Source organism: Macrotis lagotis, chromosome 7 (genome assembly GCF_037893015.1).
Source record: "Macrotis lagotis isolate mMagLag1 chromosome 7, bilby.v1.9.chrom.fasta, whole genome shotgun sequence".
NCBI lineage: Eukaryota > Metazoa > Chordata > Mammalia > Peramelemorphia > Peramelidae > Macrotis > Macrotis lagotis.
In genome coordinates this window covers 173,653,491-173,676,680 of record NC_133664.1, presented here as the reverse complement: position 1 = coordinate 173,676,680, position 23,190 = coordinate 173,653,491, and the positions used below count along the sequence as shown (strand labels likewise).

The window sequence follows — 23,190 nt, the reverse complement described above, 5'->3', positions numbered from 1 at the left end:
TGTTCTGTAGCCCCCAAAGGGCTACAAAACTATGATACATACTCTTTGATCCAGGAATGCTATTGCTAGGTCTATATCCCAAAGAGATCAAAGCAAATGAAGGGATATCCATTAATTGGGGAATGGCTGAGCTAGTTGTATATATGATTGTGATAGAAGAGCAGTGTACTATAAGAAATATGTAGGGTGGTTTTAGAAAAACTTGGGGACACATATATGAATGGATACAAAGTGAAATGAACAGAATCACTAGAGCATTATACACAGTACAGCAATATGGTAACAATGATCAATATGAAAGACTTAACTATGATTCAAGATAATTCCAAAGGACCTATGAAGAAAAATGCCGTCCACCTCCAGAGAGAACTGTTGAATTCTGAAGTGCAGATTGAAGAATACTTTTAAAATTTTCTTTGTTTCTTGCTTTGTATTTTTTCACATGGTTAATAAAGAAATGAAAAAAAATAAAAATAAAAACATGTTGCAAAGAAAAATAAGAGAAGCATGAAAGAGTAACCAAGAAGCAGGTTGTCCCTTCCTCCAAAGATTCAAATTTGAAAAAGAGAGGAAATAAAAGGAATGTGTACAAGATAGGACAAGGTTAGGCTATGGTAGAAGTCCTGTCAGAGCAAACTAGACTAGAGAAGCTTTCTAAAGAAGCACTTTTCTATTTCTATTTCAGGATTGCTGGTGATACAGCCCTCTGCAAAAACATCCACGAGTCAGTCAGTGCCCAAATTCGGAAGAACTTTGCAAAAAGCAAATGGAGAGTAAGTCACAGATTTTTTTTCTCATTGGCATAAATTAAGAATTAATAGAATCAAAAAAAAGGGGGGGGCGGCTAGGTGGCTTAGTGGATAAAACACTGGCCTTGGAGCCAGGAGTACCTGGGTTCAAATCCGGTCTCAGACATTTAATAATTACCTAGCTGTGTGGCCTTGGGCAAGCCACTTAACCCCATTTGCCTTGCAAAAACCTAAAAAGAAAGAAAAATTAATAGAATCATTCACTAAATATATCTTGAAAGAGTGAATAAATGAATAAGCAAATAATGAGTGAACAAATGAACTTTTGAATGAAAAGTAGACTAATTCATGAATTTTTTGCATGCTTTAATTATGAACTAATAGAATCACAAAATACTATTCTGGGCAAGACTTTAGTTATCACCTTCTGTTGGACTGATGAAGATATTGAGTGTCTTCATCTAGACTCTTATTCATTATCACAGTTAATTGTTGACTAAACCTGGATGTGACATCTGATGTCTCTTTTATAATTTTTCAATGCCTCTTTCTTAGGTCTTAGTGTATTTAACCATCTTACATAAAATCTATTATGTATATAACTAGAGATTTCTTATTTAAAGAAGAAATGACCAAAATAATTTGAATCAAAAATCAACATCTTTTCAAAGTTTCAGAACCTTACTCAAGTGATGCCTAATTTCAAGAGAAAATAATGAAATCCCACATTTTCATACCATACTTTTTTGCAATGAAACCATAGGTAGTTAGAGTGTTATTATCCCCATTTTACAGATAGTCACATTGAGATTTTGAGAGATGAGTGAGTTTTACAAGTTTACACAATTAGTCTCTCTGAAGTGGGATTTTATCCCAAGTCTTGAAGTCACTAAACTTTAAGGTTTTACATGAAAGCTTTGAGAAAATAAATAGCAAGGTTCTTTAAGTTCCAACCAACTTCTGCAGAAAGCCTTCCCTAACTCCTCTTTAATCACAGTGCTTTCCCTTTTTTAATTTTTTCCATTCATCCCATGTTGTTTTTTGCGTGTTGTCTGTCTTATAGGATTATATGCTCTTTGAGGGTAGGAGCTGTGTTTTGTCTCTTTTTATACTTAGCATAGTAACTGACACATAATCAGCACTCATTAAATGTTTATTGATTGATTTAAAAAATAGGTACATATCTCTCTAGATACATTGAAAGCTCTTTGAGATCAACATTAGTTCATTTTTGCCTTTGTAACCTAGCCCAGTGATTCAGAGTAGCTGTTTAGTAAATGTACATTTATCAATTGGTTTGTGAATTGAGAAAATAGTGTACAAGTGAATGGCTTACTCCATGTGGCTTCAGAGGAAAGAACTAATGGATAAAAGTTACAGAGTTATCAGTTTCCACAGTATATGAAAAGTAACATAAAAAAAATTAGAATTGCCTAATACTGAATGACATGAACTGCTTTTGAAGTAGTAAGAATTGCATCATTAAAGCTATTCAAGTAAAGGCTAGACAAAAGTCAAAGAATAGTTTAGATCAATCTAGAGACCCAACAACATGCTTATGTGAGTTAACATACTAGAGATGTTGATAAGATTATGAAGCTATAAGCCACTATGTCAGACTACTTCTCTGAAAGGAACACTATTTTTAACAATAGCCTATCATTTGGTACAGACAGAGCTTTGTCTCTAGAGGACCATGACCTAGTAATGGTCTTTAGAAATTCTACCCTGGGGGCAGTTAGGTGGTGCAGTAGATAGAACACTCTCCCTGGAGTCAGGAGTACCTGGGTTCAAATGTAACCTCAGACACTTAATAATTGCCTAGTTGTGTGGCCTTGGGCAAGCCACTTAACCCCATTTGCCTTGCAAAAAAAGAAAAAAGAAAGAAAGAAGAAATTCTACCCTGCAGGCAACTTGCTGAAGTGTTCCTCCAGACTTACACAGACTTGTCCTTAGTCAACATTGGACTTATCCTTAAAACTTTTCCAACTTGGAGGACCTTCCAGGGGCAATGAGGAGGTATAGTGGAGAGTGTTGGGTCTCAAATCAGAAGAGCTGAGTTCAAATCTATCCTCAAACACGTACTTGTTATATGATCCTGAACAAGTCACTTAATTCTGTTTGCCTCTATAAAATGAACTGGAAAAGGAAAATGGCAAACCACTCTAGCATTTGCTGAGAAAAAACCCAAATAGGGTCATGAGGAGTCCGATATAACTAAAACAGCTGAAAAACAATAATAAAGACCTTTCAGAGTGTATATTTCAAATATTCAGTCTTTCACAGCCCAGGGTTGTTTCTTGCCACTCCAAGGCAGCAGAGTAGGGCATTAATGAAAGATGGTATCTACAATGGAAAATAAAGACTTTTTAAAACCTGAACCCTTAAAATGTGATAATATACCACTTGTTTTTGATTACATCATTCTTAACTCTTTTTTTTATGAAGAAATGAGTTCTCCATCACTAAAATGATCAAGTTATGTCAACATTTGTTAGACATGTCATAGAAAGGATTTATATAGTAAGAATGAATTGGGTAAGAGGCCCTCAGTGGGCCCTTCTATCCCTTAACATTCTCTGACTCCAATTAATTTTCATTATTCATGAATGCTGTTTTACATATGGATTGTTCCTTAAGTAAAATATCCTCTAAAATCTAAGGTAACATCCCACAGAAACTAAGCCAGAGATGCTTAATCATTGCTTTGGGATTTCACTTGAAAGAAGCTGAAATGGTTGTTTGTTTTTTTTCTCCTGATAGACTCTCATGTCAATGGGAATGGTTTTTAGATGAAGAAGCAATGTTGCATCCCTAAAATACAATGAGAACATTTTGACTTCTTAACTCTGGAATATCTGTGATAACTAGTGAAATAAAAGGATCAAAACTGTGCCTTTTCCAATTAACTTGGATATTCTTTGTGTTATTTCCTTTTTTTTTTTCATCTCTCCTTCTAAAACCAGCAAGCATTCAATGCCACAGCCGTTGTGAGGCATATGAGGAAACTGCATCTTGGCAGCAGCCTGGACAGTTCCAATGCAAGTGTGTCAAGCAACCTCAGTCTGGCCAGCCAGCTCCCTGATGGGACACCCCGAAAAGATTGTGAGTGCCTGAGTGCCTGGCAAGAAATGACCCTGCTGCTAGGACTTAGGGTCATACTGGGGGGGGGGGGGGATTCCCAGTTAGCAATCATATTCAGGAATTCTGAATTTGAGTTCATCTCAGCTTACTTTTCTCTCTTCAATTTTTAAATTAATCAATACAAATATGATCCGTGTTTTGCCTTTTTCTTTATTAGCTAAAAATGCAAAAGTCTTTCCTCTCTCTACACACACACACATACACACACACACACACACACACAAAGAGAGAGAGAGAGAGAGAGAGAGAGAGAGAGAGAGAAATGACTTCTCCCTACTTACAAATATATTCCACCTTAAATCTGTTGATTGGAATTCAAACTGTTGCATTTTTCCCTAGGAAGGCTGAAAATAATGGCTGGATTACCAATATAGGTCACAAAAGCCTAGGAAACTATCAGATAGACTAGCAGATATAATACTAACAATAACCCTGATATTTAAGCTATTTCATAGCTCTGAACCCTGATGCATGGCAGTTTCTAAATTTATTAAATAGCTATAACAGTGAAAAGACAACATTTAATTGCCATTCAATTATATAAGGATCAGGCCTTTCCCTCCATAATCCTTGACTTCTCAAGTCAAATCTATTTACCTATTTTGTTCAGTTACTCAAATAAACTACTCCATTGTGAAGAAACTTCAAGTTATACCAGTTCTCTGTGGTTGAAGTGACAGATGAGAGACAGCATAACTTAGAGGAAAAAGCCAATCTCAGTCAGTAAAATCTGGATTCAAGTCTTGCCCCTCATACTCCCTAGCTGTGTGACCCTAGTCACAATATCCCAAATAACTTACTAAGACTCTCAGATAGAAAAATTGCTGATCTGGATTAATAAAGGGACTTTCCCCATGGGGAGTTCCTTACATTGGTGAAATCACAAGTCTAGGGGGGGGAAAACAGTCACATGTAGTACTTGTCATCATTCATTTAGCTTAGCTCGGGTTTAAAGTCCTGAAAAAGATCTGTTCCATATGTTTTCTGTTAGAACTGCTTCTCCCCTCCAGTCCTAGGCCAAACTGCTGCCTTGGCTTCTACTTTGATCTCTAGAGAAATGAAATCCTTTCCAGGGCAGGCTCTTCTGATTTCAAGTAAAAGCAGAGTTATTTTCCTTATCATTCTGACTAGAGTTTCCCAAACCTCTTCTAGGAATCTTTATCCTTCCAAGCAACACTAAAAATTTTCTCACTAACGTCTAACTAATTAGGCCCCAGTTTGTCCATCTGTAAAACAAGTGGGGTGAACTCTATTTCCCTTCTAATTCTAATCTAACCATGAACTCTTCTCGTTAACCAATTCAGGATTCCATTCATTTAGAATGGGCAAAGGGTGGGAGTTTTACAAAAATTCCAACTGAAGACTTGATTCTGGGACCCATCTTGTTGTTGGGTTCTACATCCATTTTCATTTCTTTTATCTAGTTGTGAAGCAATGTTTCATGAACTTCTGATAATTGTTTTTGATTAACATTGTTCATTGTCCTTTCTGGCTTCTTTTCCAGGCCTGGCATCCTCCACACTCTGTAGTTTTATTTCCTCCTCTTCGGGTGTCTCTGCAGTAGGAGCTGAGCGGAGACCGAGGCCAACCACTGTGACCACAGTCCACACTGGCAGCAAGTGACTGTCCCCGGAGGTGGAGGCCAGGCTGGTGGGTAGAGGGAAGAGCTAGAAAAGAAGGCCCCACCAGTGGCCAGCAGGATGTGATCTCACCTGAGTGATTTCACCTTGCATGGTGCCCCTTCCTGCACAGGACTGGAAGACAGAAGCTTTTTTATGGCCATATTTTATACTGCAATTCTGAAGTGTTCATTTCTCATGAACTTTACAGACTCAAGGGGAGCCAATTTAACTGGTTGGATCTGGTGCTGTATATATGAGTCTAGAGATGCTCTAACTGAATGGACCTTCGCATTCTTCACCCCCATTCCCCTGTCATTTACTCTCTTCTCAGTGTAGGTAACAGTATACATTGTATTTTTTCATTAATGAAGAAAAAAAGGTTTCAACTGGATTATTTAAATATTGGTAACTTGTGCATTAAGTATTTCTTTTTTTTTCTTTTTAAGAAGTATTTCCTTTTAAATCTATACTTCTTTAGTCACATGAAGTTCTTTAGTAAGTAGAGATTTCCATCAGTCCTGCCCATAGATTATTTTTATTCCCAGGGGGATTAAAAATGATTTTCTAAAGATCTACCAAAATAGAATAGAGGATCTATCTCCCAGTATAATTGTTCACTTGGCTTTGATTTCTCCTTTTTTTATTATCTCTGTTCCTAGAAGGGGCAGCTCACTGCACAAAACACAAGACAACCCAGCCATTCAGCATTTGGGGTTATTTTCTCCTGAGGAGGCTTTCCTAGAAGTGTGCTGCCTGTCATGACTCTTTTCAAATCAGCCATCCCAGGAAATTCAGACAAATAGAAAAACAGGAGCCATGGCTGATTTAAGTCATCCAAAACACAAAACCTATTCCTCAGAGGCCTGAAACTTAAGAAGCTCCCAAGCAATGAGGAAAGGGCTGTCCTTCCACTCCAGACTGAGAGCTCTGGAGTTCAGGCACAAATCCTAATTTTGGGGGGAAAAGAGCCCTTCTTCTGGGGATGATTTATAGAGCTGGTGTTTCCATGGCAACTTTACAGGATAAACTTACAATGGTTGACATGCTCATACAATGATGTTTTGAAAAGCCTTCCTTACATAAAGAAACCTAATATAATTTTGTTAAAGTATACTGCCCACACACAGCTATCATTTCTCAGAAGAGGGGTGACTTCTAAAAGCTCTGCCCTCTGTTGTAAAGCTATGCAGATTTAAAATTCTCTCTTTCAACTTTTTGAAAAAATATTTTTCATTATCAATTGAAAATCCCTCCTCTCCCCAACTCATAAGAGTTGCTACTCCAACTCTCCAATCTATTCCTTTTTGGATTGGCAGGGAGAATCATGGGAGAGATCATTTCATAGGCCACAATCAGTATACATTGAGTCAAAAAAACAAGTGACAACACCCATATTGGTTTAGTGAGTTGCAGCTGGCACTTTTAGGCCAGTCACAGAATTTGTAGAATTAGAAGAACCAAAGACCCATCTATAGGTACACACCACTAGCAAGTGCAGAGTAAAAAGGGTGAATTTGTTCTTCAAGTAGACTTCACAGATGCTGTTTAGAGGAAGCATGCAAGACAGCTGGTTCAGAATGCTGACTACAAAGGGTGGCATCCTGAGCACAGAATTCCATAAAATCAGCATCTATCCATTCAGAGTATCCAATAAGATATACCAGATGTAAACAATCCATCTACTTCCCTGGGAATAAACTGTCCTGGCCTTTGTCCTTCTGTCCTCCTCATGTAGAATGATAATCTTTCAGAAATCAATTGAATACAAAAAAAACCCCTCAAATGCATTTGTATACTTTGATTTCCTTAGCTTATGTCCCCCTCACCTCCCTACCTTTGTCAATCTCCAACAAATATACTTTAGTTATATTCACTACAGTGTCAGTATACACATTTTTATTACCCTGGGTCTTTGAAGATGGCACTGCTTACAAGGAGATTCTCATGCAATCAGCACAACTAAAAAAGACAGGTTAGGGCAAATCCTTCAGCAACAATGGCTGTTGTTATTGCTCTGGTGCCCATCAAACTCTGAACTGCATGGTAAAAAGAAAGCACATTATCTTTTGAAGATTGCTTATGTTTGGAAAGTCAAGAAATCTTATTACATTTGATTTTTTTCAGAAAAGTGTAACAAGGGTTGGAAATAGAGTAATAATTGTGTTCAGCAGCAACTGTGTCCAAACAGTTTCCAACTTCAGAAGGAGAATGATCTTTGTATCATACATAGTATTCCAAAAAAGTCCAGTGTTTCATCATGAAATCAATAGTCTTCACCTGCATGACTAATGGGGAACATCAAAGCTTATGCAATTCATGATTGCAAAATGACAAATGATACATTGCAAGGGGTCCTTTGTCCAGCACTACAGTGCATGCTTAAAAAATCAACACAGTCTGGTGTATATACAGTGCTGTGTATAGGCATCTACATTTATAAAGCAAAATTTGAAAGCTATACCCTGTAAGTTCCCCTGATGACAAAGATTTTTCTTTTTCTGGAGGAAATTTATGAGATGCATGTTATACAAAGAGTGCATGCAATTAATCTGAAATAATAACATGGTTGGAAGAAACAAAATAACAAGAAGGCTCTTTAAAAAATCTCATTTATGAATATGCTCTTTGATTAGGTTGGGTTATTTCTCTGACATTATGCAATTCAGCTGTAATTCTTCTCTAGATCAAGTCTGCACTATTATAATATGGAATCCAGTGGGACCAATTTGAGCATCTTTTCTATGTAAAATATGACAAAGCAAATTGGACCTTGCACCTAGAATAGAATGGATCTTTCCATTGAAATTTTATGCTTTAAGAGGGTGCGTGGAATTTTAAGCCTCTCAGTTGGAAAAAAGAAAAATGACTGGTTCTCCTTGAATAATGAATGAGGAAGAATTTACTAGGCAACCATGTTAGGTGATAGACATACACAGATAGTTGAACTATTACAAAATGGGGAAAGCAAGGCTTTTACTTGTGATAGTCAACCTAGAGAAGACTTGGGGTTGAAGGCATGTTGGTGGATTTTAAGTGGGCAATGGCTATTTTATGGGAGCAGGAAGAGACTTATTGCCCCAAGAGGTTCAAAATAGGAGTAATGAGTGGGAAGTTGTGGAGATGCAGATTTAAGCTCCATGTTAGGAAAAACTGCCTAACAATCAGAATGGCCCCAAAGTGGAACAGGCTACTTCCAGAAGTTGTCTGTCAATTAAGGGCTCATTAAGCCCTCACATTGGGAATAGAAAGAAAGGCAAACCAAGTCCTTGTCCCCAAGGAGTTTTTACTCTAGTGGGAAACCACATGTCAATAACTAGGGACATACAAGTTATATAGAATCAATGGAAGGCATCTGAAAGGGAAAAGTGCTTCCTAAGACTGGAAATCTTCAAGCAAAGGCTCAGTGACTAGTTGTCAGGAATGGGTAATGGGGATTCCTGTGAAAGTCTGGGTTGAACACATTTTATGAGTTTGGGATTCTATTTTTACTTTGGCTTTGACAGGAAAAGATTATATTTTGGAGGCATGGTTTTTAAGACTGTTTGTAAAACAGTGAGTTTATAATTACAACTGAAGACAGTGTAGTTTGATCAAAACAAAAAGATGAGAGATAGATGGTACATGGTCACTATCTTCAAAGAAACTCAGTTAACATCTTATTTCACAGAACCTTAGATCCACATTTGGCTCTTAATTATATATAGCAGGTGTCTCCTCCTACCTCTTCTCCTTTCCACCCCCTTGATCTCTCTCTCCCTCCCCTAAAACTGGAGGAAATATTTTGAAATGAAGTCTAAATAACTTGTCTTGGTTGTTTCTATCTACTCCCTGACCACCTTCCTCCCATCCTTCCCCAACAGACTTGATCTTTATATTCCCTGAAACACAAAAGTTCTGTCTAGATTGTCTCCTCCAGGACTAACATGAGGAAGGGAGAAAGTTAAGCTCCCTGGGTACTATTCTGGTTCCTCCTTCCAGGGAAGCCCTACTATTCCCTCTAGGCTACCCCTAGCTTCTTAACTGGAGCACTGCCTTCTCTTCTTCCCGTATCAAGTAGATTGGAATCTTGGTCATCAGCTTTGGTCTGGGCAGAGGGAAAGATAAATACAAAGCACCAATGGCAAGTGTAAAACTTTGAAAGGTCCTGGAGAACTGGCTTTAAAGCTCTGTCTTGGTAGAGAGTAGCTTCTTTGCCATTATGGTTGTGTAAGTGAAGAGACAGATTGAGGAGAGCCTTTTTATTTCATGCTGTGACCCTGGGCAAGTCACTTGACCTCTGTCTGCCTCAGTTTCCTCATCTGTAAAATGGGGACAATAACAGCACCTACCTCCCAGGGTTGTTGTGAGGATAAAAATGAGATAATATTTGTAAAGTGCTTTGTATACTATAAGGCGCTAATATAAATGCTAGCTAGTATTATCATTACTATCATTTTTATTAAATGACACTGAATTTCTCACCCTCCAAATTTTCCCAGTTAATTTAAAATCAGGAACAAGAGCTTTCCTTAGACTTTTTTCCACTAAAGTGTTCATGTATGTGGAGGAGAAATAAGTCACTTCACGTTTTTTAAATGGTTCAGGTCACCTGGTCTATTCCCATTGCCAGGACATCCACTGTGCCTCTCTCATTACAAGTATTTCTAAAAACTCAGAGGATTTGTTAGTAAATGTAATGTCAGAGATAGGGGAAGATCGCCAATTTCTCTATATCTGGCTATTCAATATGATGACAAAAGAATTTTCTTGCATAAATTGATAAGTTTAAGTGCTCCAAACAACAGTTGATAGGAGGGGTTGTAAAACCCAGCCTTAGCTTTCTGATTTAACCTACAACTTTGGGCCCTGACTTTTTGCATTGGAAGCCATCCCTGGATATCTTGTGTGATATTAAGTAAAGCATTATCTGGAAAGAATGTCTTTTCAAGGAAAAATCTCCAAGGGTAGAAGGGCCCTGAAAGAGGAGGCAGGGAAGAAGCTCCAGAGATCATCTCCCCAAGATGAACTTTGAGTCTATATCTTTGAACAGATGGAACATTTCAAAGGTTAAGTAGCCCAGTCTTACTTAGAATTTCCTCAGGATTTTACAAAGCATTTGACCTTTGATGAGGAACAACTTGACTGAAATGATTTATTGAGCTATCTGAAAAATAATACAAAAGACTTCTGATGAGGAGCAAATTGATTCAGACTGAGAAAGATCCATCTTCACAGAGTGAATGAATTTAGTCCTACTATACTTGTTATGGAAGGCAGTGGAGTTCGGCTGGTCTTTCAGATAGTTCTACAAAATATTCCATTGAAAGAATTTATGCCAAAATTCTTTTCTTATTATTTTAATGCAATAAAATTAGGGTTTTTCCCCCACACCTCAACTTCTGACTGGGGTTTTCAACTCTAAACTCCTAATCTTCAGGTCATTTATCCTATATTCCCCCTGAGAGAAAGGATGCAAGTGTATTTTATTTGGTCTATCCTAAAAGAATTTGTGCAGTGTTAAGTTTTCATAGCTTTAAATGTACTTACTTTTGGGACACCCAATATCAGTAAGAAGGTCAAGGTCAATACAGTCATTCTTTCCTAGCATTTTCATAATCAAGAAGAAAAAGAACATAGGAGATCTCCTGGGTCAAATAAACTGTAGCTGAAAAACAAAATCAGTGTCCTCTCATTTGACCCATGTGAGGAACTATACTACAAAATCATTTAAACTATACAACATCTTTTTTCTTTCCTCACCTCTATCCCTGCAGAAGGGATCTTTCCTTTAAACACATTACAGACTAAGTACTGTTCAGTTTATCTTTGGGGCTTGGGTAGAGAACATATGGATCTTGTAAGGCATCCTAGGGATGCCTTGCCCTGAATGGAGAGCTAAATACATAGCTGGGCTTAGCAGGAAATATTCACGCTCATCATGAATGAATGCACTGAATCACAAGTTTGGGGAAACAATCCTGGGTTGGGGAGGAGAGAGGAAGAAACAGAAAACAGAATTTTCTTCTTCCAGAAAATTCCATGCCACCTACTATGGAAAAGCATTAGCTCAAAGGCCCTCCTCATAGCCTGCAGCCACTTCTGTATGTCTGTAAGGAGGATGAGTAAAAAGGAGAATGAGGAGCCTAATTGTAAACCATATTTTCCTTGTGGTTCCAGCACATCCCAATTCACAGTCACCTGCAAACACAGCATCTCTCAATATTCACCAATCTGCCCACACTGTGAAGTCCATCATGCATGCTGGCAAAAGTTTGATCTTTCTTATGCTCTAAATAGGTAGCACCAAGGCTAAACCAGGGAGTCATTTAGCTCATATTCTATCCCTTCCCTTCTTTCTGCATTGGGAGCAGTTCTTTTGGCCAAGTTTTTGGGACTCTGCTTTCGGCACACCCAAGGAGCTCTATCTTTGGAAGTCAAACCCTTAGCATGTAGCCGCTAAATTTGGTTTTGTAGACTAAGCAAATTGTGGAATGGCTTCAGTTTGTGTATCTTTCTCCACCAAAGGGAGGAACTCTGTTACAATGACCCTTTGTAATCCCCATTGCCGCTTCTGTATTTGCCATAAAACAAGTTTTTTATCTTTATGTCTCCAGGGAACTTTGCATATTATTGTATCTTTCTATTGCTTATTGTATTATTTTACTTATAGGTGATTTTATTTTCTTCTGGGACAGGAAATAAAGATTGTGTGGGGAGAAGTTTGGGACCCTGGTCACAGACATACGGGACTGCTGTTGTCTAAAAGTTCCAAATGTTAATTGTGTATCAATAGTAAGGTTGGTTGTCATTTCCCTTTCCATTCCCTATCCCTTCCTGCCTGCCCCACAGCCCTGGTAGGGCAGAAGTGACCAAGGCATGGTGCTAGCCAGATAATGATGGCCATTTTGGTTTAGGAAGGAGTCAAAAGAAAAGAAAAATACTGTTAGAATCTGCTGCCTATCAACCTTGGCAAAAAGTTATCAGTGCTTTCAAACAAAGAACATTTGATTTTGTCTAGTAATCGTTGCAGAAATGACAAATGGTTTCTTCTTGAGAGGCATAGACACAGTGACATTTGTGACAGCATCTTCATGATGGGTCCCAAAGGCCAGGGTTTCAGAAAAGCATTGTTTCCTCTTTCAGTGTTCTAGTTAAGATACATACAAGCTATGTTCTGTCCAGAGTCAAATTTGCAATAATTTCTAAATTGGCATCTGTTGCTACATGAAATGTAACTGGCCCTCTCTCTCTCTTCCCTTAAATGCAAGCATGTTTTCTAAAAGCTAACAACCTTGAATTCAGGAATGTCCATGTGCCTATTATTATCAGGCTTGTGATTGGTTCAATTTTTGCTTGTCCAAAAGAAGGAAAATGTGTATTTACTCCATGCATGTAAAAAACACTGCAAAAAGTTTAACCTACATAGGTTTGCGAAACTGCAAAATTGTTCATGGGGCTATGTAGCAAATGATTCTCTGCCTTGACAATCATGTATACATATCAAAATTTCTATCCTAATGATAAAGAGATTGACGACTACTTGTTTTCCTCCAATAAAGATAATTAAATCACCAACAGATGATGTGATTCGTGACAAAGAATAAAATAAAGATGTTTCTGCCTCATGGTCAACTTTGATGTAGGTATAAGTTATCTTGAAATATGCTTGGAACACAATGAGATCCAAAGGATATTATCACTGCATAAGGGCAAGTTACTCAACCTTGTTTGCCTCAGTTTCCTTATCTGGAAAATGAACTGGAGATGGAAATGACAAACCACTCCAGTATTTTGCCAAAAAAAACCCAAACTGGATCATGGAGAAGCAGATACAACTGAAAAACAATTGAACTACAAATAAATATTCTTGATCCAACTTTGTAGCAATTTTTATTCTACTTGTCCTTCCACAAATTTTAATTTCATTCCATTATGGAGAAAGTCTAATACAAGGGGGAAAGCACCAGATTTGGAATCAGAGCAGTGGATTCTGGTTTTGAACTCATTTTCCTAATTACTATCTGTGAGATTGTGGTTAAGTCATTTCACATCTCTGTATCTCAATATCTTTCATCTGTAAAATAAGTTGTTTGAGCTAAGTACCCTTCAGGTCTAAATATATGCTCTGATGATTCCATAATTTAACTGACATTTATTTAGTGTCTCTCATGTTTAGAACATTGCTACCTACTGTGGGTACAAAAGGGGAAAGGCTTTTGCCTTCCAAAAGCTGACAAGTTAATGAAGTATATTAAATTCTAAGTCCTTGATGTCAAGGACTATCTTTTGCCTCTTTATACCCCTCTACTTAGCACCAAGTAGGCCAATAAATCTTTACTGAATTGAATAGCATACATCAAAAAAATTCAATTTCCATTCAATTTAACAAACATTCCTTAAGCATCCTCAGAGAAATCTAGACAAAATACTCTAGGATAATTTGAGGTAGGAGAATAGTTTCAGCTAGGAAAGAGAATCAATGAAACCTTTTTTGGAGGGATAATCTTCAAGGATTTTAACCAAAAAGGAAAAGATAGTAAAAGGGTAGCAAGTTGCACACATGAGAGACAGCTTATCTGGTCAAATTCATAGAATTAGATGCCCCCATAAATTTGGGGATATCTACCCCCAAAATGTCATCTACTATAAATGATACACACACATACACACACACACACACACACACACACACACACACACACAACCCCATTGTGTTGACATGGTCTGTTCAAAGAATTGCTACCGGACCTTTGTTTGCATTCCTGCTCTCAATATTTGCTAGTTGTGTGATTCCAAACATTTTCCCTCTAAGCCATAGTTTCCCTATCTTACAATTAATCTTAAATTTAAAACTGTAGACTTAGAACTGGAAGAAATCTTAGAAAGAATGAAGTTCAACCCCTTCATCTTACAGATGAGTAAACTGATGCCCAGAAAATTTAAGGGATGATCTCCCAGGGTCATAGAACTCTGAGGCAAGATGAAAACACAGGTCTTCCTGACCCCAAGTCCAGTACTGCATGGGGTGGTTGTGATGAAAGTATTTGGTAAACCTTATTGAACAATAGAAAGGTTTATGATCTATGATCTAGCAGAGCCTTGACAGATGATATAGCCTCATGCCCTCATTTTGTAGATGATAGAATGGGGGTTCAGAAAGGATAAGTAAATACTCAAGATCAAACAAAGACTTCTGACTTCAAATGGAGTATTCTCCCCTATTCCACATAATCTGTGACTGAATAGATATTTTCAGTAGAGAACATGTTCCACCTTTATAAACTGTAATTACTTAAATTAATGTGTGATACTTTGCCAAATAGATCAAGCTCTAGTCTTTAAAGTCATGAGAAGGGCTGGACTCCTTCCTAAGACATTTATAGAAACATTGATTATTATCAACATCATGAACGTCACCAACATCATTATTACCTGAACATAGCAGATACTTGATCAATGCAAATTGATCGACTGTATCTGCAGTACAATAAACAATCACACATACATGTATTTGTTCATGGCATAAGAGCCAAGTAAACAAAACGTGATAATAAATATCTTTTAATTTATATTTACTTTTATATTTAAACTATATTAAATTTAATTCTAGTAAGTTTATATAATAGTTAAAAATAAATAATAAAATAATAGAAAATATGGGGCAGCTAGGTGGTGCAGTGGATAGAGCACCGGCCCTGGAGTCAGGAGTACCTGAGTTCAAATTCAGCCTCAGACACTTAATTACCTAGCTGTGTGGCCTTGGGCAAGCCACTTAACCCCATTTGCCTTGCAAAAAAAAAAAAAAACTAAAAAAAAATTACAGAAAACAAAAAATCCAAAATTGTTCAAAGCAGATTGTCTTATCCCTAATTTTTAATACCAACTGACAAAAATGTAACATATATGAAGCAGTTGGATTGTAGAGAAGGGATTCTATTTAACACTAAAGATTAGTCACTATTTTATTCCAATGATAGGAAACTGCAGAATCTCAAGAATCAAAAGACCTTTCTACAATACCCCCCCCCAAGTAATTGGAAGCTTTCAGTCTTTGTCTGAAATCAAGTTACTATCAAGAAGCTTTTATTAAGCACCTCCTAGTGCCAGGAACTATGTAATGTACTGGGCATACACAGAAAGGTAAAAGACAGTCTTTGCTCTGAAAGAGATCACATGGAGGATACAACATGCATTCTACTACAGACATACAAGAGAGATAGCAGGGAAACTGTGAATAATTTTAGGGGGAAGGACTAGTATTAAAGGGGACCAGGAAGGGCTTCGACTTAAATGAAGGAGAACCACTTTCTCTCAAGGCAGCTCATTCCAATATTAAACACATTTAGCTGACTCAACAGGCATCAAGATAGCGCAATGGATAGAGTATTGGGCTTGGAGAATGGAAGATTCATCTTCATGAGTTCAAATCTGGCTTTACACACTTACTAGCAATATGACCCTGGACAAGTCATCTGTTGACTTCAGTTTTCTCATATGCAAAATGAGCTAAAGAAGGAAATAGGAAACCATTCCAGTCAAAAAAAAATTCCCAAATGAAGTAACAAAGAGTCAGATGACTAAAAACAACTGAACAACAACAATAAAGCTGACTCAGAAACATTTATTAAAATCTGCATCAGATATTCTGCTATGCACTAGACATACAAAGACACTCTACTGACTGTGACAGAAAGTAGACAATGAAAACATAGTTAAATAAATACAAGGTAATTTGAGGCAAGAAAGATAAATAGTACCTAGGAGAAACAGGAACTCTTCAAGGAACAGGGAACAGAAAAAGATACTGAGAGGGGGAAATGAGGAAGAAGTACAGCATTGAGATAAGGGAGGAAAACAATAATAATCATAATAGCTAGTGTTGATAGAGCATTTTAAAGTTGCAAAGTACTTTCAGATATTATTTTATTCTCAAAACAATTCTAGAGGTAGTTGTCAGGGTTATCCCCATTTTACAGATGAGATAACTAAGGTAGACAATGATGAAATGACTTTCTCAGGGTCACAAATCTAGTTAGCATCTAAGACTGGATTTGAATTCAGGAATTCCTGTTTCTAGGTCTAGTATCTATTTACTGTACCACATAGTTGTTTAGTGTCAGGTTGTCTGCATTTACCTAAAATCTACTTCTCCAGCTTCTACCCCATTGTTGAGTACAGTCTTTTGAAGCTAAAAAGAATGTGTGTTTTCTTCTATATATCATCTCTTCTATCTTCCTAAATCTTCTTTCCTTCAAGATAAAAAATTTCTAGTTCCCTCAACTGACTGTTTCATATGGTTTCCAGTCTGCTCGGCGTCCTGACTTTTTTCTAGACCTTATTGCTTACCAGGAGTCCTTTTTAAAATGTGATTTACATACTTCGATACAGGATTCCAGATGACCAGGGCAGAGGACAGTAGGTATGTCACCTACTTGTTTCTGGACTCTGCCTCTTCTTAATGTGACCAAAATATATTGCATTAGGCTTCCTGGCTTTAATTATACACTGCTGAATTTGTAGTTCACTAAATTCACACTACCTCTACATGCCTTCAATCTTTTTTTTTTAAGACAAACAGCTGTCTTACCATGCTTCCCCCATATTGTAATTGGGGAAAATTTTTATCCCAGTTTAAGGCTTTTTGTTCATTCTTATTAAATTTCATCTTCCTAGATTTAGTCTGATATTCTAGCCTGTCAAGTTCTTTGGGGGATCCTGGTTGTCATCCAATACATTAGTTATTCCTCATAAATCAAGGTTGTTTTTTTCCCAGAAAGTCTTCCAAAACTCATGTAGATAATTTTTTTTAAATCTACAGCTCCTTGGTATGTGGTACACAGTGGTACCCTGTCATATTTTTATTTTTGTGCTTCAGCTGTTTCTATTTAGTTTTGTGAAATCTCCATATTTATGCAGTACACACACCACCTTAAGGGTGATTATTAAGTACAAGGAAAAATCAGATAACAGCTGAAAGTCTTTTACTATTTAGTACAAGAAGAAGAAACTTCATGAAAGGTGAATTAGAAAAGGGAATGATGGGAGATCACTCAGGATCTTTTGGAATGGTTTAGGAGAGAAATAAGGAAGATCCAACTTAGGAGACTGGCAATTTGAGAAAGGAGAGAAATGATATTGTTAATTTTAAACTGACCAGGGACAACTAGGTGGTGCAGTGGATAGAGCACTGACCCTGGACTCAGATGGACCTGAGTTTAAATCCAGTCACAGACACTTAATAATCACCTACCTGTGTGACCTTGGACAAGTCACTTCACCTTATCACCTTGCAAAAAAGCCAAAAAATTCAAATAACAAAAAAAAACAACTGAGGAGGAGTGAAGGGGAAAGAGCTAAAGTTCACTTTAGTGTTTGAAGCCTAAATGACCTGGATATTACAAGAAAATTAAAAGTACACAGGAATGTATTACTTATCAGACTTATGAATAGGTAAACAATTTATGAATAAATAAGAGATTTAGAGCAAAGTTATGTGTAAAATGGATAATTTCAATTGCATTAAAAAGGTTTTGAATAGAGGAAAACAAAGGTAGGCAAAATCAGAAGGAAAACAGAAAATTGCGGGGGGGAGACATTTTACAGAAAGTTTTTCAGATAAATATATCATAACCCAAATGTATAAAGAACTTTGTCAAATCTACCAGATTGATCAAAATTATCAAGGGGAAAGCAAAAATTGTTGGCAGGGATGTAGAAAAATTGAATCATTTTTTATAAAATTTGTAGACTGATTCAACCATTTTGGGTCTGGAATTATACCCATAAAGCAATACCTATACACTTTTGTTTCAAAAGACGTTTAGGAAAAATAGTAAAAGACCTTGATGTTCTAAAATGTTTATAGCAGCTCTCTTTGTAATGGTAAAAAACTGGAAATTTCAGAGATGCTCATCAATCTGGGAATGGCTGAACAAGTTGTGGTATATGTTTGGTTGGAATACTGTTGTACTATAAGAAATGAAGAGCTCAATGATCTTTTAAAAACACAGAAACATATATACATATATATATATATATATATACTCACATACACAAATATTCACACATATATGCATGTATATAAATTGAATTCATCTTTCCTGATGCCAGTCACAACTCTTCATTACATGATGGTTCAGAATTTATATGAATTTATCTGCAAAACACTTTTACAGAAATAATGGAAAATTTAAATCAGAGATAATATTTGAATAAACCAGAACTCACATACCTTCTTAATTTCACATTACTCTCTTCCACATACACTATAATGCAGTCAGATTGGTCTTTTTTCAGCTCCAGTTGTAGGACATTTTATCCTTCTTCCCCATGCACAGGCTTTTAATCATGTGTGGAATGTTTTCCCTCCTCATCTCAGAATCCCTTTTCTTCAGCTCAAGAGCTATCTTCAACATGAAGATCAGCTTAGCTGAGATAGCCTTCTCTGAAAAAAAAAAAACCTTATATTGATATTGTATCAATAATTAATATGCCTCTATAAGTACTTGTTGATTCCCCAGCTAGACTACAGGCACCTTAAAACATGGAAAATTTCACTTTTATTTCTGTGTTCCTGGTGTCTAATAAAAAAGTGTTTTAGTAAATGATTTTATGATTCATTGATTTATTTTTGGAGAGGTCACACCAATATATTAAAATTACATCAACTAAATTATTTTATATATTCAATGCCATATCAAAATTCTAAGGAGTCATTTTACAGAACTAGATAAACTAAAAAGAAAACTCATCTGGAGCAATAAAAAGTTAAAAATCAGGGGAAACAATGAAGTAAGTAGAAAAGAAAGGGACCACGCAATTAGAATCACCTACCACAGCAATCTGCATGAAACTTTCTACTTGAGTTTGAAGAATCTTAAGATAAGGAGATATGATAAATTTCTTGTACCCATTTCAATTCTTACATTTTATAAATGAGTAATTATATCATTGTCCAAAAAAACAAAATTTAGAGGAGAAGGGAAGGCAGCACTTTGTGAGAATTCTTAGTCAAACAATAGAAGGAGGTGATCTTGTGAGTTAAGGTAGATCATTTGATTGCACAAAGTTGAAAAACTTTTTGCCTGAACATAATCTTCAGCAAAAAATTCTCTGACAAAGATTTTATGTTTAATTATATATATATATATATATATATATATATAATTGATACAAATATATAAGAACAAAAAGTTAAGTGATCAAAGAATATAAGTAATTTCAAAAGAAAAAATGAAAGGTATCAATAATACTATGAAATAATGCTCTAAGTCAAAAAACTCTATGGAAATAAACATTAAAATCACTGAGGATTTATTTTATAATTAATTTATATAATTAATTTTTATAATTTATTTATTTTGGTAAAGTAGTTGTGAGAAGACACTCTAATCCCTTATTTTTGGAACTGTGAATTTGTCTACACATTCTAGAAAGTAAATGAAACTCTAATAAAACACTCATTAAACATATATTTTATATATATATATATGTATATACACACACACACACACACACACACACACATATATATATATATATATATATATATATATATATATTGACCTAGTCATGCCATCATCAATAGTATATTCCAAGGAGGCAAAATAAAACAAAAACCAGAGAGAAAGACCCCATGAAGGAAGGAAAGAAAGTGAATGTCTAATAATTACAGAAAATCTAGACAAATTTTGGTTTATGCATATAGTAGTAAAATATCATGCTATAAGATAACTATGAAAAATGTAGAGAAAGACTTAGTCATTACTGTTGCAGAGCAAAGTAAGAAAAATAATAACCAGGATTTGCAGGTCCAAAAAATGTAAAGGAAAACAACTTTGAAAAAGCTTCAGAATTTCAATCAATAAAGTCATCAATCGTACCTGCAGAGGACTGAAAATCAAAATGCTCCTGCATTTTAATGTAAGGGTAATATTTGTATTTTCTCTTCTTGCACTTATTTCTTGTAAGAGAGGATTCTATATTGGTATGGGGGAATTCATTGGAAAGGGACAAAGATGCTTTAAAGAGAGCATCAATATAACATTTACAAATTTTTTGTCTTTCTCATTATTAGGGCAGTTAGAAGGAGTATACATAGAGGACATGGGAGTGAATTGAATATGATAATTAACTAAAATATAATTAAAGGATGTTAAACACTTGTACAAAAATATTTATAGCATCTCTGTGGTGGCAAAGAATTGGAAATCGAGTGAAAGTTCATCAATTAGGGAATGACTGAACAAATTGTGGTATAGGTACATTATAACACTATCGTTTTATTAGAAACCAGAAGGAGCCTGGAAAGATTTGCATGAACTGATGCTGAGCACGATGAGCAGAACCAGAAGAATAGTAACAGCAACATGGGGGCAATGATCAACCTTAATGGCTTGCTCATTCCATCAGTGCCATAATCAGGGACAATTTTACGCTATCTGTGATGGAGAATACCATCTGTATCCAAAGAAAGAATGGACAGAGTGAAAGGAGAGAGAGAGAGAGAGAGAGAGAGAGAGAGAGAGAGAGAGAGAGAGAGAGAGAGAGAGAGAAAGGAGAGAGGTAGACAGAGCGAGAATAAATGGAAAAAATAGGTTGGAAGGAAATATATAGTAAGTAATCATGAATATGAAAAAAATTCAACAAATTTTGCTGATAAAGACCTCATGTGTCAAATATATAGAGAACTGAGTCAAATTTATGAGTACAAGTTATTCCTCAATTGATGAATGATCAAAATATATCAACAAGCAGTTGTCAGATTAAGTCATCAAAGCTATCTATAGTCACATAAAAATGCTCTAAATCACTATTGATTCGAGAAATGGAAATTAAAACAGCTCTGAACTTCCACCCCAAAACTATTAGATTGGTTGACATGACAAAAAAGGGAAATGACAACAATGTTGGAGGGAATGTGGGAAAATTGAGACACTAACATACTATTGGTGTAGTGATATAAAACCATGTATGCCCCCTTTGACCAAGCAATATTACTATTAGGTATTGCAAAGAAATAAAAAGAGAAAGGAAAAAGAAAAGAAAAGAAGGGAAGGGAAGGGAAGGGAAGGGAAGGGAAGGGAAGGGAAGGGAAGGGAAGGGAAGGGAAGGGAAGGGAAGGGAAGGGAAGGGAAGGATCCAAATGTACAAAAAATATTTATAGCAGCTCTTTTAGTGTTGGCAAAGCATTGGAAATTCAGGGTAGGTCCCTCAGTTGGGAAACAACTGAACACGTGATAAATATTTGTGATGGAATATCATTGATCTATGAAAAAATGATGAGCAGGATGCTCTCAGAAAAACTTGGAAAGACTTATATGAACTGAAGCAAAATGAGATGTACAGAACCAGAGAACACTGTATACAGTAACAGAAATATTGTACAATGCTCACCTGCAAATGAGATTGACTTAATAGCATTCAGCAATATAATAATCCAAGATAATCCTGAAGGATTTATGATGAAAACTGCTATCCATCTCCAGAGAAAGAGCTGAAGGAATTTGAATGCAGATTGAAGCACATATTTTCATTATTTTTATCTATGCTTTCTTTCATTACATGATTAAATGTGGAAAATTGATTTGTATGATTGCACATGTATAACCTTGCCTTCTCAATGGATGGAAGGTGATGGAAGGAGGAAGAGAATTTGGAAAGAAAATTTATAAAAAAAAAACAAACAAATGTCAACATTAACAAATGTTAAAAAATATTTTGTATCTAATTGGGGAAAATAAAACATTAAATTTTGAAAAAATTAATTGAAACTTTAAAAGGAATAGCAATAAAACATTTTAAAACATTTTTACTGGTAAAACTGGATATAATGGTACAGTCCTGTAATTCCTTCTACTAAAAGAACTACTAGGGGAGGGGTTAAGGTTAGTGGGTTGTTTAAATTTTGGACCTCTGGAGTGCAGTATTATAAAGTTAATAAGATGTCTGTATTAAGTCCAGTACCAGTGTGATGAACTCCCAAGGGGATGTCAAGGGAGTGGCTGCAGTAGTGATAGTGGTGGGGTAACAGACTGCCTTAGTAAATTAGAACCATTTTAGTCTGGAAATGAACAATCCAGAAGGACCTTGAAAAGAAATCTACCTTCTCAATCTGAACAAGATAGAAGACTCACCCTACATATAAAATAATGGTGTTTCTTTCTTCAATTGCTGCTGACTAGGAGCAACTACCCAAACTCTCTTACTCAATAACTGAGACATTAAAATTATCTCTGTTTCATTTTTTAGGGCAAAAATTGATTCTCAAAGATGATCTTTGTATTCACTGCTTTGTTTGGTAGCTTTAAAATTCAGTGGGCACATTACTCAACAAAAAGCATTTTTTAAACTTCCATCAAGTTCCAGAAACTCTTCTTAGTGCTGAGGACACAAAGACAAGGCCCCTATCCTCAAAGAACTTGCACTTTAAGAGAAGATAATAAGTATAAAGGTAAAAGTACCACTTCACCACAAAGTCCAGATGTAGCCTTGGCAATCAGAGTAATAGTCAGCTTAATAAATCAGTCAGAGGGATGAACAGGGTGTGAATAAGAGCTAGAAGTATTCCTTTGAATCAAAGAACCATAGGCTTTAGAATTTAAAGCAATAAAAACCTTTGACTTAGATGTTCTTGAAAGCTCTTGGATGAACATGAGTAACATTGCACAGAAATATACTGAGGATGCTGAGAATTA

At 36.1% G+C, this 23,190-nt stretch overlaps 1 protein-coding gene across 1 annotated transcript in view; it reads left to right on the top strand.

Annotated features, from left to right (window-relative positions):
* The window catches only part of CAMK1D (calcium/calmodulin dependent protein kinase ID), a 442,601-nt gene extending 429,196 nt beyond the window's left edge, over positions 1–13,405 (top strand). Inside the window, exons 9-11 of the mRNA XM_074194114.1 lie at positions 686–773; positions 3,716–3,854; positions 5,398–13,405. Coding sequence (XP_074050215.1) covers positions 686–773; positions 3,716–3,854; positions 5,398–5,516 — 346 coding nt within the window. The 3' untranslated portion in view covers positions 5,517–13,405. The remainder of the gene's footprint in view (positions 1–685; positions 774–3,715; positions 3,855–5,397) is intronic.
* The last annotated feature ends 9,785 nt before the right edge of the window (positions 13,406–23,190 follow it).